The sequence below is a fragment of the Pseudophryne corroboree genome, chromosome 10 (assembly GCF_028390025.1).
Source record: "Pseudophryne corroboree isolate aPseCor3 chromosome 10, aPseCor3.hap2, whole genome shotgun sequence".
Classification (NCBI taxonomy): domain Eukaryota; kingdom Metazoa; phylum Chordata; class Amphibia; order Anura; family Myobatrachidae; genus Pseudophryne; species Pseudophryne corroboree.
In genome coordinates this window covers 39,776,534-39,794,704 of record NC_086453.1, presented here as the reverse complement: position 1 = coordinate 39,794,704, position 18,171 = coordinate 39,776,534, and the positions used below count along the sequence as shown (strand labels likewise).

At 47.2% G+C, this 18,171-nt stretch overlaps 1 protein-coding gene across 2 annotated transcripts in view; it reads right to left on the bottom strand.

Annotated features, from left to right (window-relative positions):
• Window positions 1-17,323, bottom strand: part of USF2 (upstream transcription factor 2, c-fos interacting) — a 95,343-nt gene extending 78,020 nt beyond the window's left edge. The window contains exon 1 of one of the 2 annotated variants that reach the window (XM_063942310.1): window positions 16,607-17,323. In XM_063942310.1, coding sequence (XP_063798380.1) covers window positions 16,607-16,650 — 44 coding nt within the window. In that variant the 5' untranslated portion in view covers window positions 16,651-17,323. The remainder of the gene's footprint in view (window positions 1-16,606) is intronic. The other variant, XM_063942309.1, reaches the window with a different exon arrangement.
• Window positions 17,324-18,171: the final 848 nt, after the last annotated feature.

Here is an 18,171-nt window from a genome sequence, read left to right as displayed (position 1 = left end):
CCCCCCCACGCCGCGTCGCCCGTCTGCCGTATCAGCAGTCGGGCAGCTCGGCGGCATATCACCGTGTCTGTAGGGCCCTTAAGGGTAGAAAAATGTAGAAGCGGACATAGATGGCTTTCAAACTCCGACAATTACGGCCCATAAGCTGCTTTGTCCATGTGAAAGTCGTCCCCTCTGCAACAGAATGCTATATTTTCACACTGGGACACAAATAAAATACTTAGAAGTTATACTTTTTAGCTGACTGTAATGTACTCAGTACATCTTACCAGTGCAGGTACATCACAATACAGCTACCTCCACAGTACGTGGGGAACAGGCGGTATAATCTGCAAATAGCAGCACTGTATGGTGCATCTGACACAGGCTTTTCCAGTGTAATCAGATGTACATTTTCATACCTCCCAACATGACTCTCTCCAGGAGGGACAGAATGCTCTGCTCCTGGATTTCCCTCTTAATTTATGATTGCCGGCACCAGTGTTGAAACACCTTTCTTATCCATTAACCTGTTCAACACAGGTGCCGGCAATCATACATTAAGAGGGAAGTCCAGGAGCAGAGCATTGTGTCCCTCCTGGAGAGGGTCATGTTGGGAGGTATGCATTTTCCAGCAGAAGTCATACTCTACAACCTTGCTCTACACCCTATCCAGCGAGAGAGGAAGATTAGTCATCCACACGGCGGACAATGTGGCAGCAGCATCACTTCCTGTGAAACACAACATGGTTTTGCGGAGAGAATACAAGAGCAGATATCTTTGCACTTTTAAAGCAAAAGACATTAAGTGGGATCCCTTTATTAAGTACCAGACAAAATAACATGAAGCACAACGAATACTGAAAGCTTCCGGACATTAGAAGGTGGGGGGGGGGGGGTTATTTATGAAAGCATAGAGAGATAAAGCACTAACCAATCAGCTCCTAACTTTAATTTTTCATATACAGCCTGATAAATGAAAGTTAGAAGCTGATTGGGGGGTATATATATATATATCAAAGTTTGGTTTGATAAATATACCTCCCACGGAATCATTCTTATCAGGAACATATTTGCTAATGGAACTTCTACCCTGACCTAAGATGCAACAGAAACTGGGTAATACAATGCCCACCCTCCAACGTGAGGGCTTAGTTAGTTGGGCATCTTAGGATCCAGCGCTGTGTAACATTAAACAGAATAGGGAACGCTGCTCCCAGCACAGCACTGCACGCACAGGGAATCATCAATCCCTAGTCTGAAAATCACAGTGTTCTAAAATCCCCGTCTGACCTTGTCCTAAATCCTTCTCCAACTTCTTGTTGATAAAAGTCACGCCTGCACATTTCTGCCTTTCTCAGACTGTAATCCTGCAGGCTCCAGGGGAGACAGCCAAGACTCTCCCCAACTGCTGGGTAACGGGGTGGGAATCATCAGGATTTAAGTCTCCAGGGGAAAGGGTTTTGCATGGAATTCTCATTTACCCTATTGATGAACAGTTGACTCTTGAATATAAACTGAGCAGATATGATATCTATCTATATATATATATATATATATATATATATATATATATATATATATATATATATTAGGAAAAAACGAGGCGGCACTCAGAGGCTTTCACTTCTAAAATGTAATTGTGCAAAAGGTCACATCAACGTTTCGGGGACCTGAAGAAGGGGACCAGGTCCCCGAAACGTTGATGTGACCTTTTGCACAATTACATTTTAGAAGTGAAAGCCTCTGAGTGCCGCCTCGTTTTTTCCATTGCATACCACCGGTTCCCGGTTGGGGAGGGCACCAGAGCAGCCTCAGTCCAGCATTGGGCTTTGTGGAGTGCCGGAGCAGCTACACCTTATATATATATATATATATATATATATATATATATATATATATATATATATATATATATATATATATATATATATATATAAATAAAACACACGTCCTTACTCTAGTTGCTCTCTAAAAACAAGAGCTTTCAGGGGAAAGGAAAGTACTCACTATTGCCAGGCCCCACAAAACACCAGTATCTCCATGACAGTAAGTTTTCAATTAGCTGTGGGTTAATTGATCCCCTGGGGTTATTCAATTAGCCCTGAAGAGAGCCCGCCAGCAGCACTTATTGGGGAGTTTTTTTTTTACGCATCTGAATAGACGCAAAAAAACCAACCCCACAGGTAATTAGGGGGTTAACGGGCGCCATGACACTGTTGACGCAATAATCTATGAACTTTTCACGACTTGTTCGTGTTAACGGGTATTAAAAAGGGTCTGGAATTGAATAGCCTCGGACTATAAAGCCCAAGGCTACAACCCATTTTCACCCCTGTTAACATAACGAGGCTAATTGGATTTGGCCCTATATGTGGTGAAATAGAGGCTAGGAGCTACATTTACTGAGCGAGTACGATTCTGAGCTTTTTCAGCCTGAATTTTAAACAGCAATAATATTACATGCTAAATATTCTTGGTTTATTATTTAATATTTATTCATCTTGGTATCAAATAGCAAACCATTTTTGTGACTTGGAAGAGCTGCCGCCTATGAAACCTGGGTCTAAGAGTATATTTTACCCATTTAACCCCTAAGAGTGGAGTTGGCTGTTACAAGTTGACTAAAGCAAACCAGCCATCTCTCTGCAGTAGAAGCTGCCACACTGGGGCTCATTCCGACCCGTTCGCACGCAGCGGTTTATAGCTGCAGTGCGAACGGGTCTGGAATGCGCATGCGCGGCAGCCGCAATGTGCGTGCGCGACGTTGCCCGGCGACAGGGGTCGCCGAGTTACGTCTCGTCTAACGAAGGAAGCGGTCGCAGAGCCGACCGCAAAGAAGATTGACCAGAAGGCGTACCTGGGCGGATCCGGACCGTTGGAGACCGTTTTCGGGGAGTGGTAAGGAAAACGCAGGCGTGTCCAGCAGAACGGAGGGCGGATGTCTGACATCAAAGCCGGGTCCAGCATCACAGGGATCGTCGCACAGGGTAAGTAGGTACAGGGCTGGTCTACTTCTGCTTGAAAAATGTTTTGCTTAGCAGGGCTGCACAAGCGATCGCAGCCCTGCTAAGCTAAAATACACTCCCCCATAGGCGTGGACTAGTTGATCGCAGCATCAGCAAAAAGTTGCTAGCTGCGATCAACTTGGAATGACCACCACTGAGCGTAACACAAACATACAGGGCCCAATGCTGAACCGGATGCAGTCACAATTTTCTTTGTCTCTTTCGCTGCAGTTGTGTCTGTGGCTAACGGCACTACAAAGACTTTCCCTGGGGTACATCTGTGCGTCCGAATGTACAAGGTCTAAAGATGCTGCATTACATGTGGGGTGTTTTTAGCCACAGCGTTTAAGTAGGACCTCCTACGTGAGCCGCTGCTAGTGAGCTGAAAATGCCACAGGCCACCCATCTGTCATCATCAAATAGTCCATATTACATTTACACCGCAACCGACAGACTGCCGAGACGTGGCGAGTGGTCCACTGACCACCTAGGTTTCTCTATGCTTACATAAACTTCAATGGAGTCTATATGACTTTCCACTGTCTGCAGTAAGTAGGAGAGGGCTTACAGTACCATCACCATCCACAGGCAGCGCAGCTGCACAGGAGAATTGCATCACACACTTCACTCTACAGAACGGCCACAGTAAAGGTCTTATACAGACGTTAATGCATCCCTACATACTAACAGTAGCTGATAGACGCAGTAGTATAGTAGAAGTGCCACTGGCGTCAGACAGGGGAGGACACTGGTACCGCACACTGATATCCTATGCAAAGGATGTTCACAATCAGCGATTTCTTTCTGCAATCTGTCAATGCATCTCTTTGTGTGGATTACTCGTTGTGTGCCCATTTAGTCTTTCTGCTAGTGATGCAGAGGCCGGGGGGCTCTACCACTTATTATTCCAGATCAGCCTTTTCCTGACCATTTACTCTATAGGGACATATTCAACCAGAGGCGGAGTGCTGCCAAGCAATGCTAGTTTCTCTGCACACCTATGGGGATGGGGGGGCACAGGAAGACTGCTGATGCTGCTTTTCCTGATGGGCACTGAACTGCCTCCTCCATCCCCTCTAAGATTCCAATATCTCTGCAGAGAACCCTCTGAGAATTACGAAAACTTCAAGACGTTTCCTCTATATACAGCGGTAATAAATCCAATGTGCACAGGAGCTAGCACTCGGCCTAGTGTTTCCCGTTCCAGAACCTAGAACAGTCACTGACAGAGGAGGTCTGCTGACGGAAGCATGTGGCAGAGAACCTTAAGGCACAAAGAAATATAGCACCATCTCGCGTGGATATGTATAGGTACGGAATGCCAGCCGATCTCAGATATTTTTTTTTAAAGGTGCAGTCATTTACAAGGCAAAACCAGCCGGCAACCCGCAGGTCCAGCCCTAAATGTCCGTGTGTAATAGAAAGTCTCTGATTTGGACACCAGTGCCCTACTAAAGGAGAAATAGGATTATTGTGATTATATTGTTCAACATGACAAAAATAAGAAATATTTCTTTAATTAGAACGTGAAATTGCTGGTTTCCTGCCACACACAGAAAGGCTCCGCATCGCGTCCGTATGCGAATGACCCACTTATATAACAAACACACAAAGGATGACAAGAGGGGGTACAATGAGGAAACAGAAATTACCAGAAAACACAGCAGCCTAAACACATTACAAATGAGGCTGAAGGTTATAGCCCTTTGTACATGGGAGAATTAGAACAGTGAGTAATATCAGTAACATCCGAGAGAAAACACACAAAGAGGAAGTGGTAAGCCTTAAGTAAGATATTAAGGAAAGTCGGGTCTCCATTAGCTTATATATCTGTGTTCCACATTGGTTTAAACAATGTAAACCAGATCTTGTGCAACACACGTGACTGTGCCATACAAACCAACACTGCGCTGGAAACACACGTGACTGCGCCATACAAACCGACACTGCGCTGGAAAAACACGTGACTGCGCCATACAAACCGACACTGTGCTGGAAACACACGTGACTGCGCCATACAAACCGACACTGCGCTGGAAACACACGTGACTGCGCCATACAAACCGACACTGTGCTGGAAACACATGTGACTGCCCTGGAAGTGGGGTTCAGTAAAGCATCCGAAGGTTCTTGCGTTGGTAACAACGCCTAGGAAAATTATCCTAAAGTAAACAAGCTTTGTGTAATGTATCCAATAAAAAGTTAAAACAGAACTCCAACTCCAAATTTTGGTGTATTATTTTCACTGAGCGTTTTGGGGGAAGGCGGGGGGGGGGGGGGGGGGGGGGGGGGGGGGGGGGGGGGTGTGTCATCTCTGTGGAGTGGTCACTACAGGGGATGGGGGGTGCCAAAACACACTCTTGCTCCAGGCACCGTGGCGTCTAGCTACACCTCTGGCTAAGACAAGTGCAATGTAACAACCTACATCCCTGTCTAACATAGACAGAAACATTACGTGAATTGCAAGTTTAGGATTATACAGTAAATGTACAGGCTTCTTTATGCTGCTCAATATAAAACACAGAGACGCACTTTATCAGCACTATGTACAGTACTGGAGAAACTAACACAAAATGCACAAGTTCAAGGCCTCTCTGAACACACATACATGTAACATCCAGGAATTATACTCCATTAGTACATACAGACATACTGGAACCAGGTCAGTCTAAGGGGACGTGTAAATAATTACTGATCTGTACTGGTGGAATGGTTACAGGTGTCCTGGTGTACATATAGAATATACAGTATATACACTTATCAATACCTACCCCCACCTTATTAATAATACTGCAAAGATATCAAATCCTGTGTCACCCCATAACCAGCATCACATAGAGATTAGACGCTATGGCCTGATCAGACTGGATATGTGACTGTAATATCTGTATAAACTCCTGTACATATTATCTGCATTCCCTGAGTGCTGTCAGCGTTGCTGGTAATTTGGGGGTTCTGGTAACAATACTGCATTAGGAAGCTTTGCGTATTATAAAAGAACAATACAAACCCGTCACAGATAAGTGTGGTGACAATGTCTGGCCTGTACACAAAGCTCTTCCTGTTGTCCTATGGTCACATGGCTCGCCAGCGGCCATATCATTTACAGTACACAGCGCAGTACCCTACATAATATTACCCCTTTCACACCGCCAATGCTGGAACCCACCCGGGGAATTGGAAACGGGTCCTTCACGGGTGGAATCCGGCATTGGAGCCTAAACATTGGCTTCCCGACGTGGCAATGTGGCCAGGCCGGTTGCCATAGCAGCGGGGGGCGGAGCCGGCAGCGGAGGTGGGAGATGAGCTCATCTCCGCGCCGACTCTCCCTATTGTAGTGAACGGGTCCCAGGTCGCATCAACCCAGCAACCCGTTCACACTGACTCGGTATTCAACCCGGGTATAACACTGCTTTATTCCCAGGGTGAATTACCGGGTCAGGCGACCCGGGAATTCGCCATGGGCCCCTTTCACACCACACACTTATCCGGCAATAAACCGGGTCGATACCGGGTTATTTGTGTGGTGTGAGAGGGGTATAAAAGGCTTACGCTGCTCCTAACCACTATGGGGGGGGGGGGGGGATTTAAGTGTTTTTCACGCCGACAGCCACTAGATGGTGCCCGTCGGAGTAATTCAAGTGTTGACATTACTGTTCTGTTATTTTGACGAGCTGGTAACTAGTAATATATAATTCCCTATGTCTACATTGTGGGTAATGTAACTGCTGTGATGTGCACATTGTACGAGGTACCACAGGTGTCCCGCTTTGTTCTCGCGTTAATATAAGGAACAGGTTTAACGTAATATACAATTGTGAAAAGAGATAGTTCAGCGCATCCCTAGCTTATTCTTATTTATATTAAAATTATCATAAGAGATTCTAAAATGCTCTAAATAGAAGGGTTATGAAAAGCAGATTCGAGGAGTCCGATATAAAAGGGTATATGTAGTAATAAAGACAATAGATAATAAAATTATTTTTGTAAAAATAGGTACCGGTGCAGAGACGTCAAAACGTGTAGCACATAAACAATACAAGACATACAAACAAAAAACACAAAAAGTCCTGTGGGTACACTGAAAAAGCGGTTTACCCCACTAGGAATGGTGTGATTTAATGGGCTGGAATTGTACTTGCCATTTAGTGACTCAATGTCCTTATTGAATATACTGTCTTTTTTTTCTTCAGCTAGAATAGCCCAGTAACATTGCTTTAGTATATACAGAGTACTGATTCACTGATGTTTCTTTCCTTGCACGCTGCATCTAGCTGCGGGATCTCTCTCTATATCATAGGTCTGCCAAACTCGGCCCTCATTACCCCACACAGTGCATGTTTTGCAAGTAACCCAGCAGTGTGGGAGACCTGAGCGACCAGTACATACGCTGAGACTGACCGTCCAGAAGCCAGCCGCCGGAGCCGCTTCATGCAGCTACCCGGAAGCAAGCTGAGGGGGAGTCGGGGCGTCTGCCGGCAGGCGAACACCACCGCTGCACTGCGGCCACAGCAGGGACTGAGAAACCATACTCCGTGCAGTAACTTTGTTCCCCACAGGGAAACGGTAGGATTTATTTTATTTCCTCATTCAGCCAGTGCTCTTGTGCTAAATTTGAATGCATCAAGCAGAAGCAGTAACTGTGCAACAGCAATAAGAAGATTTAGTGAGCGTGCAAGGAAAGAATCATCAGTGAATCAGTACTCTGTATATACTAAACCAATGTTACTGGGCTATTCTAGCTGAAGGAAAAAAAAGACAGTATATTCAATAAGGACATTGAGTCACTAAATGGCAAGTACAATTCCAGCCCATTAAATCACACCATTCCTAGTGGGTAAACCGCTTTTCAGTGTACCCACAGGACTTTTTGTGTTTTTTGTTTGTATGTCTTGTATTGTTTATGTGCTACACGTTTTGACGTCTCTGTATCGGTACCTATTTTTACAAAAATAATTTTATTGTCTATTGTCTTTATTCACAAATAAACTACATATACCCTTTTATATCGGACTCCTCGAATCTGCTTTTCATAACCCTTCTATTTAGACCATTTTAGAATCTCATGATAATTTTAATATAAATAAGAATAAGCTAGGGATGCGCTGAACTATCTCTTTTCACAATTGTACTTCCTCTAGAGTAGGTGTTTTGTGGTACACCTACCAATAGTATATCAGCAGCAACCAGCTTAATAAGTTTGTGAGGCATCAATTAGCGCAGTTCTTTTCGAACCATATTTACTATAACGTAATATACGTCTTGTATGTACGTTATTTGGATTTGACACTATATAAAGTGTCAGGAAGGTGTTGAGCATATTATATAACCTAGTTGTATATAGCATACCCGCTAGGCTGTTTTAGCGGGTCACCGCACCCTGCCTGATTCTGAACTGCAAAAATGTGCCCTACATTTATGGATGTTCCCGCCTCCCGGAGAACATGCTACCTCCCTGCTATACCCTATGTTACTTCTTTCTGGCGGCTGCGTTCCCCTTCCACAATTGGGTGCAGAAGTTTCTGGTGAGAGGCAGGAGGGCAGGGTTTTCCTCTGCCCACTGCGGCAATCCCTGCCTCCCATCTGTTTCTAAATAGCAAGACCCAAGAGACGCCATTGAGGTGCTGTCACTAAGAGACCAAATCATAGGCTTTCCATAATGGATGCAATGTGTGCGGAGCACACTAGTTCCAAAATGGCCGCCGGACACGCGCAGTAGTCAAATTGGTTTAAGGAACATGGCGGGCGCCATGTTTCTGGAGACCTGCGCATGCACAGTAGTCTCTGACACAATGCCGGAGACTACAGAGCCGTACAGAGGAGGGGACCCACCCGGAGGTGCACATGGGCCCCCTACTCTGTTAAAACACCTCTGGACCAAAACATAATAGTGGGGACTGGAAGCGGCTTTAGCAGCTGTCTTAGCAATCTGAAGTGTGCAGACACTGTGGGCGTCTACATTGGACAGATGGGCAGCAGGGCCCCGTCTGTCTCCAGTTAGCAGGAGGCGCAGCCATTCACGGACCAGTTCCGCGGGCTAGCTCATCTTCCTGGGGACAGACTGATAGATACTTGCAGGAGTAGAGATTACCTAACTAATTGAAGGGGCATATGGGGGTGAACTGAGGGACACTAGTGGGGAAAATAGCGAAGAGTTTATGCTGCACATTATTGCCCCCTATTCATAATACAAAACACAGCTACGACCTACATACCAACTGCCCCGTCGTCCAACCCGCAGGCCACAGTGTCATTGGAGGGGTGGGGAGCACTTCATAGCCGCTGAGCACGAGTGCCTCATCTGTTCACAGTGAAGCTGGGTACAGACTTATTAGTGATGTGTACCCAACCGGACATCGCCACCAACGGGATCCAGCAGGTGACAAGTACATACACACTTGCTGATACCAGGTTCGACATGTGGCAGCCAGGTGACATGGTGCATCCTGCACCATGTAATCACTAGTGGGCCGACGGGGGGGTGTCGCTAACGTCCCGCGGGAGAGCACATATCATAGGTACACAATAAGCGATGTACGCTATATGCTGCTCCAAACTGCAGGATCAGGGGACATATCTAGTGTTTACCCAGCTTATGGGTAGATCCTGGGGGCAGCCCAGCTTCTCCCAAAGTAATGGAAATGGGGCCATGCCTCTCTCTGTGATGCCACACTCCTTCTCACATTATAGAATATAGGCCCTCATTCCGACCTGATCGCTAGCAGGGTACTTTTAGCACTGCTGCGATCAGGTAATCACCGCCTACAGGGGGAGGGGGATATTGCTGTGCAGGGCTGCGCTCGCTTGTGCAGAGAGCTGCACAAACAAAAGTTTTTGCAGTCTCTACACAGCTCAGGACTTCCTCAGCCGCTGCGATGATCTTGTCTGGAGCGGACGTCAGGAACCCTCCCTGGAAACGGCTGGACACGCCTGCGTTCGGCCGGACACACCTTCAAAACGGTGAGTTGACACCTGCGGCCGGCCTCTTCCTGTTAATCTTCTAGCGTTCGCCGCTGCGAACCCTTTCTCCGTTCAATTCGTCGCCAGGCAGCGACGCGCTTGCGCATTGCCGCTCGCACGCATGTGCAGGACATACCCGATTGCACGGCTGCAAAAAACTGCAGTGTGCGATCGGTTCAGAATGACCCCCATAGAGAAGGATGGCTGTAGCACTGCATCATCCTAGAATGAACACCAGTATAGACTATGACGGGTGAGCTATATATGTAATAATAAGAATTTACTTACCGATAATTCTATTTCTCGGAGTCCGTAGTGGATGCTGGGGTTCCTGAAAGGACCATGGGGAATAGCGGCTCCGCAGGAGACAGGGCACAAAAGTAAAGCTTTCCGATCAGGTGGTGTGCACTGGCTCCTCCCCCTATGACCCTCCTCCAAGCCAGTTAGGTACTGTGCCCGGACGAGCGTACACAATAAGGGAGGAATTTTGAATCCCGGGTAAGACTCATACCAGCCACACCAATCACACCGTACAACTTGTGATCTAAACCCAGTTAACAGTATGATAACAGCGGAGCCTCTGAAAAGATGGCTCACAACAATAATAACCCGATTTTTGTAACTATGTACAAGTATTGCAGATAATCCGCACTTGGGATGGGCGCCCAGCATCCACTACGGACTCCGAGAAATAGAATTATCGGTAAGTAAATTCTTATTTTCTCTATCGTCCTAGTGGATGCTGGGGTTCCTGAAAGGACCATGGGGATTATACCAAAGCTCCCAAACGGGCGGGAGAGTGCGGATGACTCTGCAGCACCGAATGAGAGAACTCCAGGTCCTCCTTAGCCAGGGTATCAAATTTGTAGGATTTTACAAACGTGTTTGCCCCTGACTAAATAACCGCTCGGCAAAGTTGTAAAGCCGAGACCCCTCGGGCAGCCGCCCAAGATGAGCCCACCTTCCTTGTGGAATGGGCATTTACATATTTTGGCTGTGGCAGGCCTGCCACAGAATGTGCAAGCTGAATTGTATTACACATCCAACTAGCAATAGTCTGCTTAAAAGGAAGAGCACCCAGTTTGTTGGGTGCATACTGGATAACAGCAAGTCAGTTTTCCTGACTCCAGCCGTCCTGGAACCTATATTTTCAGGGCCCTGACAACATCTAGCAACTTGGAGTCCTCCAAGTCCCTAGTAGGTGCAAGGCACCACAATAAGCTGGTTCAGGTGAAACACTGACACCACCTTAGGGAGAGAACTGGGGACGAGTCCGCAGCTCTGCCCTGTCCGAATGGACAAACAAATATGGGCTTTTTTGAGAAAAAAACCACCAATTTGACACTCGCCTGGTCCAGGCCAGGGCCAAGAACATGGTCACTTTTCATGTGAGATGCTTCAAATCCACAGATTTGACTGGTTTTAAACCAATGTGATTTGAAGAATCCCAGAACTACGTTGAGATCCCACAGTGCCACTGGAGGCACAAAAGAGGGTTGTATATGCAATACTCCCTTGACAAAGTTCTGGACTTCAGGAACTGAAGCCAATTCTTTCTGGAAGAAAATTGACAGGGCCGAAATTTGAACCTTAATGGACCCCAATTTGAGGCCCATAGACACTCCTGTTTGCAGGAAATGCAGGAATCGACCGAGTTGAAATTTCTTTGTGGGGCCTTCCTGGCCTCACACCACGCAACATATTTTCGCCACATGTGGTGATAATGTTGTGCGGTCACCTCCTTTCTGGCTTTGACCAGGGTAGGAATGACCTCTTCCGGAATGCCTTTTTCCCTTAGGATCCGGCGTTCCACCGCCATGCCAACAAACGCAGCTGCAGTAAGTCTTGGAACAGACATGGTACTTGCTGAAGCAAGTCCCTTCTTAGCGGCAGAGGCCATAAGACCTCTGTAAACATCTCTTGAAGTTCCGGGTACCAAGTCCTTCTTGGCCAATCCGGAGCCATGAGTATAGTTCTTACTCCTCTACGTCTTATAATTCTCAGCACCTTAGGTATGAGAAGCAGAGGAGGGAACACATACACCGACTGGTACACCCACGGTGTTACCAGAACGTCCACAGCTATTGCCTGAGGGTCTCTTGACCTGGCGCAATACCTGTCCCGTTTTTTGTTCAGACGGGACGCCATCATGTCCACCTTTGGTATTTCCCAACGGTTTACAATCATGTGGAAAAAACTTCCCGATGAAGTTTCCACTCTCCCGGGTGGAGGTCGTGCCTGCTGAGGAAGTCTGCTTCCCAGTTTCCATTCCCGGGATGAAACACTGCTGACAGTGCTATCACATGATTTTCCGCCCAGCGAAAAGTCCTTGCAGTTTTTGCCATTGCCCTCCTGCTTCTTGTGTCGCCCTGTCTGTTTACGTGGGCGACTGCCGTGATGTTTTTCCCACTGGATCAATACCGGCTGACCTTGAAGCAGAGGTCTTGCTAAGCTTAGAGCATTATAAATTTACCCTTAGCTCCAGTATATTTATGTGGAGAAAAGTCTCCAGACTTGATCACACTCCCTGGAAATTTTTTCCTTGTGTGACTGCTCCCCAGCCTCTCGGGCTGGCCTCCGTGGTCACCAGCATCCAATCCTGAATGCCGAATCTGCGGCCCTCTAGAAGATGAGCACTCTATAACCACCACAGGAGAGACACCCTTGTCCTTGGATATAGGGTTATCCGCTGATGCATCTGAAGATGCGATCCGGACCATTTGTCCAGCAGATCCCACTGAAAAGTTCTTGCGTGAAATCTGCCAAATGGAATTGCTTCGTAGGAAGCCACCATTTTCTACCAGGACCCTTGTGCAATGATGCACTGTTTTTAGGAGGTTCCTGACTAGCTCGGATAACTCCCTGGCTTTCTCTTTCGGGAGAAACACCTTTTTCTGGACTGTGTCCAGAATCATCCCTAGGCACAGCAGACGTGTCGTCAGGATCAGCTGCGATTTTGGAATATTTAGAATCCACCCGTGCTGTTGTAGCAGTATCCGAGATAGTGCTACTCCTACCTCCAACTGTTCCCTGGACTATGCCCTTATCAGGAGATCGTCCAAGTAAGGGATAATTAAGACGCCTTTTCTTCGAAGAAGAATCATCATTTCGGCCATTACCTTAGTAAAGACCCGGGGTGCCGTGGACAATCCAAACGGCAGCGTCTGAAACTGATAGTGACAGTTCTGCACCACGAACCTGAGGTACCCTTAGTGAGAAGGGCAAATTTGGGACATAGAGGTAAGCATCCCTGATGTCCCGGGACACTATATAGTCCCCTTCTTCCTGTTCGTTATCACTGCTCTGAGTGACTCCATCTTGATTTGAACCCTTGTAAGTGTTCAAAAATTTTTTAGATTTAGAATAAGTCTCACCTAGCCTTCTGGCTTCAGTACCACAATATAGTGTGGAATAATACCCCTTTTCTTGTAGTAGGAGGGGTAATTTAATTATCACCTGCTGGGAATACAGCTTGTGAATTTTTTCCCATACTGCCTCCTTGTCGGAGGGAGACCTTGGTAAAGCAGACTTCAGGAGCCTGCGAAGGGGAAACGTCTCGACATTCCAATCTGTACCCCTGGGATACTACTTGTAGGATCCAGGGGTCCTGTACGGTCTCAGCGCCATGCTGAGAACTTGTCAGAAGCGGTGGAACGCTTCTGTTCCTGGGAATGGGCTGCCTGCTGCAGTCTTCTTCCCTTTCCTCTATCCCTGGGCAGATATGATCTTATAGGGACGAAAGGACGGAGGCTGAAAAGACGGTGTCTTTTTCTGCAGAGATGTGACTTAGGGTAAAAACGGTGGATTTTCCAGCAGTTGCCGTGGCCACCAGGTCCGATGGACCGACCCCAAATAACTCCTCTTCCTTTATACGGCAATACACCTTTGTGCCGTTTGGAATCTGCATCACCTGACCCCTGTCGTGTCCATAACATCTTCTGGCAGTTATGGACATCGCATTTACTCTTGATGCCAGAGTGCAAATATCCCTCTGTGCATCTCGCATATATAGAAATGCATCCTTTAAATGCTCTATAGTCAATAAAATACTGTCCCTGTCAAGGGTATCAATATTTTTAGTCAGGGAATCCGACCAAGCCACCCCAGCTCTGCACATCCAGGCTGAGGCGATCGCTGGTCGCAGTATAACACCAGTATGTGTGTATATACTTTTTATGATATTTTCCAGCCTCCTGTCAGCTGGTCCTTGAGGACGGCCCTATCTATAGACGGTACCGCCACTTGTTTTGATAAGCGTGTGAGCGCCTTATCCACCCTAAGGGGTGTTTCCCAACGCGCCCTAACTTCTGGCGGGAAAGGGTATACCGCCCATAATTTTCTATCGGGGGGAACCCACGCATCATCACACACTTTATTTAATTTATCTGATTCAGGAAAAAGTATGGTAGTTTTTTCACATCCCACATAATACCCTCTTTTGTGGTACTTGTAGTATCAGAAATATGTAACACCTCCTTCATTGCCTTTAACGTGTGGCCCTAATAAGGAATACGTTTGTTTATTCACCGTCGACACTGGATTCAGTGTCCCTGTCTGTGTCTGTGTCGACCGACTAAAGTAAACGGGCGTTTTAAAACCCCTGACGGTGTTTTTGAGACGTCTGGACCGGTACTAATTGTTTGTCGGCCGTCTCATGTCGCCAACCGACCTTGCAGCGTGTTGACATTATCACGTAATTCCCTAAATAAGCCATCCATTCCGGTGTCGACTCCCTAGAGAGTGACATAACCATTACAGGCAATTGCTCCGCCTCCTCACCAACATCGTCCTCCTACATGTCGACACACAGCACACACACAGGGAATGCTCTGATAGAGGACAGGACCCACTAGCCCTTTGGAGAGACAGAGGGAGAGTTTGCCAGCACACACCAAAAACGCTATAATTATATAGGGACAACCTTATATAAGTGTTTTCCCTTATAGCATCTTTTTTATATATTTCTAACGCCAAATTAGTGCCCCCCCTCTCTGTTTTAACCCTGTTTCTGTAGTGCAGTGCAGGGGAGAGCCTGGGAGCCTTCCCTCCAGCCTTTCTGTGAGGGAAAATGGCGCTGTGTGCTGAGGAGATAGGCCCCGCCCCTTTTTCGGCGGCCTCGTCTCCCGCTCTTAACGGATTCTGGCAGGGGTTAAATATCTCCATATAGCCTCCGGAGGCTATATGTGAGGTATTTTTAGCCAAAATAGGTTTTCATTTGCCTCCCAGGGCACCCCCCTCCCAGCGCCCTGCACCCTCAGTGACTGCCGTGTGAAGTGTGCTGAGAGGAAAATGGCGCACAGCTGCAGTGCTGTGCGCTACCTTTAGAAGACTGAGGAGTCTTCTGCCGCCGATTCTGGACCTCTTCTTATTTCAGCATCTGCAAGGGGGCCGGCGGCAAGGCTCCGGTGACCATCCAGGCTGTACCTGTGATCGTCCCTCTGGAGCTGATGTCCAGTAGCCAAGAAGCCAATCCATCCTGCACGCAGGTGAGTTCACTTCTTCTCCCCTAAGTCCCTCGTTGCAGTGATCCTGTTGCCAGCAGGACTCACTGTAAAATAAAAAACCTAAGCTAAACTTTTCTAAGCAGCTCTTTAGGAGAGCCACCTAGATTGCACCCTTCTCGGCCGGGCACAAAAATCTAACTGGCTTGGAGGAGGGTCATAGGGGGAGGAGCCAGTGCACACCACCTGATCGGAAAGCTTTACTTTTGTGCCCTGTCTCCTGCGGAGCCGCTATTCCCCATGGTCCTTTCAGGAACCCCAGCATCCACTAGGACGATAGAGAAATATTTATAGGTGATGTGAACAATATAGTGAATATATATATATATATATATATATATATATATATATATATATACACACACACATATATATATATATATATATATATATATATATATATATATATATATATACACATATACAAACTGTATATAGTATATGTACAGTACATTATACAACACAGGGTATATACTAGGACACATGAGATATGTACTTGTATATTCACAGGTAATGTACACAATATTAGATAGAGATTATATATATATATATATATATATATATACATACATACATACATACTGCATAGAATATAGTATAGGGTCTGCATAGAATATAGTATAGGGTGTGCAGTATATTGCAGAACAGTATATACTATCACAGGTGAGATATGCACAAATATACTTTCAGGTACATGATCACTATATATATAACATTGTATGGTGTGTGTGTGTGTGTGTGTGTGTGTGTGTGTGTGTGTGTGTGTGTGTGTATATATATACACACACACATGCATACATACAGCAGTTACACAGGGAAGATGTCAGTATAGTATAATATAAAATAATATTTTATATATATATATATATATATATATATATATATATATATATATATATATATATATATATATATAGTATATAACATGGTATGGTGTGTGTGTGTGTGTATATATATATATATATATATATATATATATAATATGGAGTGAGTAACATTGTGTGTATGTATATATATATATATATATATATATATATATATATATATATATATAAAATACAGCAGTGACAGAGACACAGGGAAGATGTCAGCCCCGGGTGCCCCCTCCCTCCTCCCCTGTCTCGGGCACAGGCCGCAGCCCGGCGCTGGATTTCTCACCTGACGGCGGTGGCGGAGTCCAGGCTCTGGTCCAGCATGTCCATGTGTCGGGGCTCCGGGGACGGCGGCGGTGCGGCAGCAGCAGCGGGGCCGGGGCCCGGCGCGGCCCGGGGAGGAGGAGGCGGGAGGCCCGGCCGGCGGATGGTCTGATCACGGGGACAAACAGACGGGTCATGTGAGGGGATCCCTCGCCTGCCTCTCCTGCACCGCCGCCGGGACACGTGAGGAGGAGGGAGGCGGGGAGATCACAGCAGCGCTACCAGGCTCAGCGGCTGCGGCGGCTCTCACACAAGGTGGCGGCGGCGGGATGCACCGAGCAGCACCGGCAGCAGCAGCACCGAGGACGGAGGCAGGAGCGGGAGGGACGGACGATGCAGGAGCGGGCGGGCCCGACACACACAGCGATCACAGCAGGAGCGGGCGGGCCCGACACACACACACACGCAGCAGCAGCGCACACACACAGACTGCTATACACAGCAGCACGCTGGGGAGCTGGGACTCAGCGGCAGAGGGGGACAGGGCAGCTACTATCCTGAGGCCGGGGACCGCAGATATCTGCCATTACTGTGTTATACAAAGTCACTGCGGGCGGGCCCGACACACATGCTGTGACTGGGAGCGGAGAGAGTGCCGCGGGCGGGCAGAGGCGGCGGCGGCTCCCCTCCCTGTCAGGAGAGAGCGGCTGTGTGTGTGTGTACGTGGTATTAGTGGACACACTATACATAACATACACGTAGTTTATTCGGTGTCTTTTACTCGCTATTATTTAACAGACTACCGTTTAGTAGAGCTTTTCCAGAACACACTGTGCGCGCCCACGAGGCAAGCGCCAAATGAAAAGAAAAAAAAAAAACCTGCGCGCCGCCGCCTTCGAACAAAGGGACACGCCGGGGAGCGCGCTTATTGGCTCCGCCCTTAGAGGGCGGGAGCTGTCAGACAGCGTCATGTGACCACTAGGGTTTTTGCTAGGATGTGTGTGTGTATCTGTGTACAGGTTATGCTGGGACTTGTGGTGTGTGTGTGTACAGGCCATGCTGAGACTGTGTGTGTGTACAGGTTATGCTGGGACTTGTGTGTGTATGTGTATAGGCCATGCTGGGACTTGTGGTGTGTGGGTGTGTATGTACAGGCCATGCTGGGATGTGGTGTGTGTAGCTGTGTACAGGTTATGCTGGGACGTGTGTGTGTGTGTACAGGCCATGCTGGGACTTGTGGTGTGTGTATCTGTGTGTAAAGGTTATGCTGGGACTTTGTGTGTGTGTGTACAGGCCATGCTTGTGTGTGTACAGGCCATGCTGGGACTGTGTGTGTGTGTGTGTGTACAGGCCATGCTGGGACTGTGTGTGTGTGTGTGTGTGTGTGTACAGGGTATGCTGGGACTTGTGTGTATGTATAGGCCATGGTGGGACTGTGTGTATGTACAGGCCATGGTGGGACTGTGTGTATGTACAGGCCATGGTGGGACTGTGTGTGTGTGTGTGTGTGTGTGTGTGTGTGTGTGTGTGTGTGTGTGTGTACAGGGTATGTTGTGACTTTGTGTGTGTACATGGTATGCTGGGAGT